Raw genomic sequence first — 8,329 nt, 5'->3', positions numbered from 1 at the left:
GAGAGAGGAACACCGGCTTCTTAGACGGAAAAAAAGAGAGCATGAGAATCGCGCGATCGAGGGGATAGAGGGATGTCACAACAGGAATGAGGTTCGTAAATTTTACCAAAAGGTAAAAAAAACCTCCCAAGGGTACCAGCCACGAACCGAAGCCTGTAAAGACGATCAGGGGGACATCGTAGTAGAACCGCAGTTCATGCTGAGAATATGGAAAGATCACTTCTAAAAATTATATAATGGCGATGACGAACCGAATTCCGCTGTAAGGGAGATAGAACCACTCAACCTCGGCGACGCAGAACAACAATTCCGCCTACCCGACCTAGTGAAGATAGCTATATCTAAACTTAAGTCAAACTAAGCTGCTGGAGCTGACGGCATCGCTGCCAAACTATTTAAAACAGCAGGCGATGACTTGGTACGGAGCATGCACCAACTCATCTGCAAAATATGGTTGGAAAAAAGCATGCCCGATAAGTGGAATCTCAGCATAGTGTGCCCGATACAGAAGAAAGGAGACCCTCTAAATTGAGCAAACTACAGAGGCATCAGTCTCCTTAACATTGCGTATAAGATCCTCTCTCCTGTATTATGTGAACGTCTGAAGCCATTCGTCAACAACCTGATTGGTCCTTATCAGTGTGGCTTCAAACCTGTAAAGTCCACTATCGACCAAATATTCACACTATGACAGATCTTGGAAAAAACCCAGGAGCTTCAAATCGAAAACATCGATTTACCGATTTTAAAGCCGCGTATGACAGCATCCATAGGGATGGGCTCTACAGAGCAATATCTATATTTGGCATCCCTGTCAAACTTATCCGTTTGTGCAGAATGACGATGGAGAATGCACGCTGCTCTATCAAGGTCGGAAAAGATCTTACCGATGCATTTGATGTCAAAAAAGGTTTTAGACGAATTCTTCAAAATCGTTCTGGAAAGAATTGTGCAAAACTCAACCGTCAACACTAGAGGAAGATCAAAGCGTGATGTCAGTGGAGCGTTTTTGAGCATTGCGACCGAAGCGAAGAAGATCGGTTTAGTGATGAATGAGGGCAAGACCAAGTATATGCTGTCATCAAAAAAGGACACTGAACGACGAAGTCTTGGACAAAACGTCACCATGGATAACTATAACTTCGAGGTAGTTAAGGACTTTGTCTACCTAGGCACAGCTATTAATGCAGACAACGACACCAGCGCTGAAATCAAACGAAGAATAACTCTTGCAAATCGCTGCTTCTTTGGACTTAGAAGGCAATTGAGAAGTAATGTCCTGTCTTGAGCATGTAAAATCACCATCTATAAGACACTCATCATCCCGGTTCTCATTTATGGCGTTGAGGCCTGGACCCTGTCAAAGAAAGATGAGACCGTCTTAGGATGCTTCGAGAGAAAAATTCTTCGCGTGATTTTCGGTCCCGTACGCATAGATGGAGAATGGAGGAGAAGATATAACGAGGAACTGTACGGGCTGTACAGCGACGCTGACCTAGTTAGCAGAATTAAAGACCAACGGCTTAGATGGCTAGGTCATGTAGAGCGGATGGACATGAACGCTCCGGCCTGGAAGGTCTTCGAATCCAATCCCGAGGGACGGCGGGCGCAGTAGAGGAAGACCGCGACTCAGCTGGCACACCCAGGTGGGAGAGGAGCTCAACCAACTTGGCGGGTGAAACTGGAGACAGCTAGCTAGGGACCGAGCTGGCTGGAGGCGCATGTTGGTTGAGGTCCAGGTCTGCCCCGGGCTGTAGCGCCACATTAAGTAAGTAAGTAAGTTTCCTTACATGTAAATGTAAACACCTCAGGCTTAGTTCAAATGCACTTTCAAAAATTAATATCAATTAATGAATGTTGAATCATGAATCAATCAACTTTATTCTCAAGTTCAAAAAATAAACCATCTGCTCCACTCCAAGTTTAATTTTTCTAATTATTGACTCAAGCACGATAAAGCCTTAAGGCCTCTTAATTGCTTTATAATGAAATTGAATTTATTTAATAAATAAATTCCACTGCCAGAGGCAGTGTTTATTTTTAACTATCTGTACCTGCTTTGAGTTAGATTACTCACATAATAAAGAATCTTGCTATCTACGTGCATTATTCTCTCTTTTTTAAGAACCTATCTACACAATTTCGAATGCATTGTTAGTTCAGATCTTGAGATCTGCTGTCACAGATACTTAAAGTGAATTTACAATCAGTAGTTAAAAACGCTGATAATTTGCAATCACGTAACATCAAGAGTGATTTTGTGAACTATATTTATTTTATTGTGAACACTTTGTGATTTAGTTAAAATTTGCATTCAGTTGGAAGAAGTTACTAAAATTAAAAATTGAAATCATGGAGAAAAATGGTCTTGAGATTCCCGAACATTTGTCGATGGAGTTTTTTCAAAAAGCCATCCAAACGGGGTTTGAACTTTCCAATGTTCGTGTCGACAGGGTTATTTTTTCGATGGGTTGTGCGGGTGGCGATAACTACAGTAGCCTTATTTACAGAACTAAGGTTCATTTCAAGACTGCTGATGGCTCCGAAAAGTCTGTCTCACTCATTGTCAAGTGCATTCCAGTTGAAGGCGATCGGGAGGTTTTCAAAATAATGAATGTCTTCGGGAAGGAAGTTATAATGTATTCCAAGATCTTGCCTGTTATTGAAAGAATGTTGAAATCGGTAAATCTTTCGGGACAAATATGCCCAAGGTAACACAAAAAGGAAGACAACATACAAAGATAAGTACCGAACTAATATTTATAAGATCACTTTCAGATTGATTTATTCCCAAGAAAATCCAATCAACACGATCGTTTTTCAAGATCTCAATGATCTTCATCTTGTGCTGGGAAATCGTAATCATGGTTTGGATGAGGATCATGCTAAGATGGTGTTAAGAAAAATTGGCCAATTTCATGCAGCCTCGATGGTGTTTGCTCGAGATGTAGGAATTTATTTATTTGCTGTTTTTTAAATCTAAATTATGACTCTATTTTCTTTAAGAATCCTGAACTTGTGTCTATATTCAACAAGTCAATGTTCTGCAAGGAAGCTGATTGTACCGTTCGAGATTCTATCTTTCGTGAGAATATTCGTGACATGGCTGATTTGGTGAAACTGTGGGATGGTTTCGGTGACATCGCTCGAAAACTGTACCAAATCGATGGTAGTTTTTACGATCGCATAGATCGGTGTCTTAACGGGGGTGAATCCTTCAAGGTCCTTAATCATGGTGATCTTTGGGTGAACAATTGTATGTTCAAACACGTGAATGGTCTTCCAAATGACATGTTGTTTGTAAGTTTAAATTTATCAACTTACAATAATTTTGAATAACATCAAATTGTAATTTTTCTCTTCAAAAGATCGATTTCCAAATGAGTTACTATGCGAGTCCAGCAATTGATCTTCATTATTTTCTGAACACCAGCGTTCAACTTAATGTTCTCATTTCGAAGCGATACATTCTTCTAAGAACATACTACCGAGCTTTGAAATCAACTTTAGAAGCTTTGAATTATGACAAAATTCCAAGTTGGGAAGAATTTAAAAGCGATCTCAGAGCAAAGGAATTTATTGGATTTTGGGCATTTGAAGCTATATTACCATTGTTATCGATGAGCAAAGAAGCTTCGAAGGATAATAGTATTGAAAGTTTCAATAATAAAGAAGATTCACGTAAGAAACGTCAGGTCATGTTTACTTCGGATAGATTTTTAAGCACTATCAAATATTCTTTAGATCGATTTGATGAATTAAGTGTTTTAGATTGATAAAGTGGTGTGATATGTGAAGTGGTGATAAATGTATTTAATTTGAATTTTAATAATTATATTGTAAGCGAATAAGTTAATAATATTCAAAGTAGTTTATAAAGTGAGATGATATGATTAGATGTAATCTACATGTAAATTTAATGATCAATAAACATGCAACGTTGCAGTTGATAAGTTTTCAGAAGTCGTAAACTAAATGTTTAAATTTTCGACACACGTCTAATTAACAACTTAGTTCATTGTTTACATTTTTTGATTTGGCTTGAAATTATCTTTTTAAATGTACAATATAAATATTTTAAAAAATACTTGTTTCTCATACTTTTTTCGTTAAAGAGATTTTGAAATGCAAATGTATTAATACCACATAACCAAATCCACTGTTTTCTCATAGATGGCGTTAGTAAATATATTGACGTTTGACGTCTGTCAAAATCAATCAGTATAAATAATCAGCAATTCCTTAACACAGAGTATGTTTTGTCATTTTTCTATCGAAAAGCAACGAATGCTTGAGCCTTCTACCTTGACGCTTCTACCTGAGCGTCGAACTTGTCGAGTTGTAGAAGCTGAGTAAAGTCTATGATTCTTGGGAATTATTTCTCCAGAAGTGTCCTGAAACCAAAGGTCGCTAGCCCCTCCCCTTCCCGATCCTTACCCCCTCCTACGTCGGCTTTATGCTATTATGCTGGCTGATGGCTCCTTATTCCCTGACTGTATAGTGTATCAATAGCTTGTTTCCTTCCTGAGACGCTAATCGCTTAATTGTTGTTCGTCCCTCCTTTTCCAAATCATATCCTTCCCTTCAACTTCCCAACTGGGCTGGATCTCAGATGTTATACGTGCCGATGATCAGCCAGGCTGAGGGCCCAATTTTTAAAAAAATATCTCAGTCACTAAAGGAGTATCTGGATAACAGGCGACCTCCGGAGAAGCTGGCCTTATCTGTGTAAGCGAATCTCTGCACAAATGGACCCCCCCCCTTTACTACGCCTACTCGTGGGAATGAAATTAATAAATTAAAACAAAAACAAAACCAGAAGCAAAAACGTCAAATCGGTACCGGTACTCCAGCTACACCGGGTGGCAGTTCGGCGGCAACGTCGGCTGTCGTTGCACCTGTGCCAAACATCGGAGGGGGATTGTGCCCATCTTCGTGTACGGTACAGGATGAATCATTGGTGAAAACGCTTCCTCAGGTCGGTAGTGGAAAGTTCGTGAATAATAATCTTTCCACTACCAAAGAGAGTAAACCTTTCCAGAATGCACTTAAGATCTCATAGAAATAACGGCGTTATGCGATGAGGATTCTAAAATCAGCTGGTTCAATATTGGGGGATGGAAGTAATCCCATCCTTATCAAGAGGCAGGAGTGGACTAAATCCATTCTAAACAAAACTAGTCGCTACGACTTCACGTCAAAGCGACAAAGGTATTTGGAGGTTACCACTCCCGTCCCTAAGAAGCCCAAAGTGCAGAACACCAGCACTCCCAACATGGCTAGAGTACCTCCCACTAAACCTTTTAGTGATGTTCTTAAAGAGCTAAAAAAGGTCATAGTGGCGGTCATTGATAGGAGCAATATTGATGGCACGATTACCTGTGACCGTTGGCAGATGGTGAAACTGGGGCTCTCGGCTGGTTTTCTCAAAGTCATGAGAGAGCATCCGGTTCCACCGCCTGTAACAAGCGATGGGGGTTGGCATGAAGGTCATGTCAAACTCATCGCTTGTAACGATAAGAGGTCGCGTGAACTTTATACACTTCAATCGGCACGCTGGGCGAAGTTTGGCCAGGCGCAAAACTCGAGGTCGTTGAAAAGGAAGACATTCCTTAAGGGCTGAGAGCTCGAGCATGGATCCCGAAAGAACCCTCATGTTCAGATGACATAAGTGAAATTATCAGGATTAGCAACCCCTTGTCACGACTGGAAGATCGCGAAACTGGAGGAAGGGTCTTTATCGAAGTGCGATCATCATAATCAATAAGGACTCTGTGGTTTCTCTGGCGCGAGATAAGGGGGTGATAAGGTACGGTCTCGAGACAGTTACGCTCCGCATTTTTAAAAATGATGAGGTAGACGCTTCATGCGAGCCTCCACAACCCTCTTTGAAAGCTGTGTCGCAAGACGTAGGGGGTCCCAGCGCTACTATCAGCTTCCCATCCTTGGATGTGGATGATGATGTACCTGGGCCCTTTTCTCTCGCCTCGTCTTCCGAAGCTGAGTCGTAAGACGTTAGGATCTGCCTTTAAGTGTCAACAAAGTCATTAAAAACTGAATTTTAAAATGAGAACGCATTATCGGAAAATACCCGTGACGTGATGTTTAGTGCGCATGTTTGACATGCAAGAGGTCTTCGGTTTAATCTCTGTCTGCAACCTAATCCCTTAGATTTGATAACACACCATTGCTCTTGTCCAAAGTAAGTCAAAACTCTATGAAGAAACTTAACTTCTCCAGATCATGTACCAGCACAAACAGCACATTTTTTCTTACGAAAACATCTCAAAATGGCTTGATGAAGGCCTCTTTTTTGGCGTGGTATCTAAAAATTGCTCGAGAGATGGAAAAAAAGAGAAGCTATCGAGAGAAAGCACTTTGAACAAATGTTTTTTATCTGACTAAAACACAGTGGAAGTAAGTACTCACTAGATTTAAGACCTATTAGCCTATCATCATTCATTCTCAAAACTCTGGAACGATTGATTGATATCCGTGTACGTAATAGCATTGATAAGAAACTATCGATGTCTCAGCAAGCTTACTGCAAAGGGAAATCGATAGAAACAGTCTTTCACACTCTGGTAAGAACTATCGAGCAAAAGGATTTTTTTTTATATAATAAGCTCATACTTAAGAGATCCACATTCGCGTAGTACGGGTAAAGAACTAATCTCTGTACTTGACAGTACCAAGTTCGGCTCAAGGGTATACTGATGAGCATTCCTAGAAGCGCGAGTATTACGGTTGAACTGTTTAAGGGGAGGAATGCAACTGGCTATTTCTCTTGATCATAAACCGTTAAAATAACGGTAAAAAAGCGTGAGACAAGAAACTTTACGACGATGTTCAAGCGACGTAAATGTGTATAAGTATTCTAGATAATAGCCAGATCGGAGGGGGAGAAAAACTTCTTGCATTGCATTAGAAAACCCAAACATCTTGCGGCATTTTTGGCGACATCGCGTATGTGATCATTACACAAAATGTGGTTGGTGATACACATACCGAGAATATCGAGATGTTCAGTCTCCTCGATGCAAGCGCCATCCATTAATAATGGCAAGGGGGGTGAATCTCGCTTTAACGATACAAGACAGCATTTCGTCTTCGAAGCATTATATTCCACGTCGTTTTTTTCACTAATAAAAATAAGAAAGAGTGTTGGAGACAGAACATAGCCCTGGGGCACTCCAGCATTTATTATGTGGTTTTCAGACATGAACCCATCCAATACTACTTGTATTGAACGATCCAAAAGGTAATTACTAATCCAATGAAGCAGGGATTATTAGAAAACCGAAAGCATTTCGATAAGAGAGCTTGATGTCAAACCCTATCAAATGCTTTTAAAATATCAAATGCAATAATCTTACTTTCTCCAAAACGATGTAAAGATTTGCTCTGTTCGGTGAGATGAACCATGAGATCACCAGTGGAACTATTGCTGCGAAAGCCGTACCAGCTGATAATTTACCAGCGTTTCCATGACCTTGGAAAGTAGGGACGTAAGTGCAATCGGTCGATAGTCAGAGGGTAAGGAAGATTCGCCTTTTTTGGGAATAGGCTGGACAAATGCAGTTTTCCATCCGCTTGGAATGAGACCAAAGAAGTAGGACATATGAAAAAGCTTAAGCAGTGGTTTTGCCAGCGTTGAAGAACACCTCTTCAGAACAATAGCGGGGATACCATCCGGACCAGCGGATTTATGTGTATTAAGATCTTTTGGGATCCTCGCCACAGTACGAGTGCGAAAAAAGATTGGCCCCATAGAATCACTAACGCGCTCGATGACAGGCGGAGTCATAACACTCACTGGCAGCGTTGAATTGGAGGCAAACTGCCTAACGAAGAGATTAGCTTTCTCTAAAGAACTAACAAATGGAGTGTCATTGACAACGAGCTTATAGGAACCGATGAAGAGGAAGATTTTCTCATGTTTTTTACAAATGACCAAAAATCGTAAATTCTAAGATGGGGGATTTTTGTACTAAAATATCTGTCTGTAGAGGCACTCCGCAAGGTGGTGTTCTGTCCCCTCTCCTGTGGAACTACTAATATCCCTTGGGAGTGGTTGCGTATGTTGATGACGTTGCTATCGGCGTCACAGGAGAACATCTTAATACACTGAGAGACCTCCTCCAAAACGCACTCAATATGCTCATACCTATGGGCTGATCACTGTGGACTCAGTATAAATCCTCAAAAAACAAACCTCGTCCTTTTTACACGGTAATACAAGATCCCATTAATTGTACCTCCTTCAATAAAAGGTGTACCACTAATTTTTACCAATGAAGCCAAATATCTTGGTCTAATATTGGACAAA

At 40.6% G+C, this 8,329-nt stretch overlaps 1 protein-coding gene across 1 annotated transcript; it reads left to right on the top strand.

Annotated features, from left to right (window-relative positions):
* Positions 1 to 2,142: 2,142 nt before the first annotated feature.
* On the top strand, positions 2,143 to 4,087 carry LOC129944177 (uncharacterized). The gene is made up of 4 exons (XM_056053412.1): positions 2,143 to 2,711; positions 2,779 to 2,947; positions 3,007 to 3,300; positions 3,369 to 4,087. The coding sequence occupies exons 1-4, from the start codon at positions 2,353 to 2,355 to the stop codon at positions 3,774 to 3,776; spliced, it is 1,230 nt and encodes a 409-aa protein (XP_055909387.1). The 5' UTR covers positions 2,143 to 2,352; the 3' UTR covers positions 3,777 to 4,087.
* The last annotated feature ends 4,242 nt before the right edge of the window (positions 4,088 to 8,329 follow it).

Source organism: Eupeodes corollae, chromosome 2 (genome assembly GCF_945859685.1).
Source record: "Eupeodes corollae chromosome 2, idEupCoro1.1, whole genome shotgun sequence".
NCBI classification, from domain to species: Eukaryota; Metazoa; Arthropoda; class Insecta; order Diptera; family Syrphidae; genus Eupeodes; species Eupeodes corollae.
The sequence above is the reverse complement of the archived record's forward strand: the minus strand, read 5'-3'. Positions and strand labels throughout refer to the sequence as shown.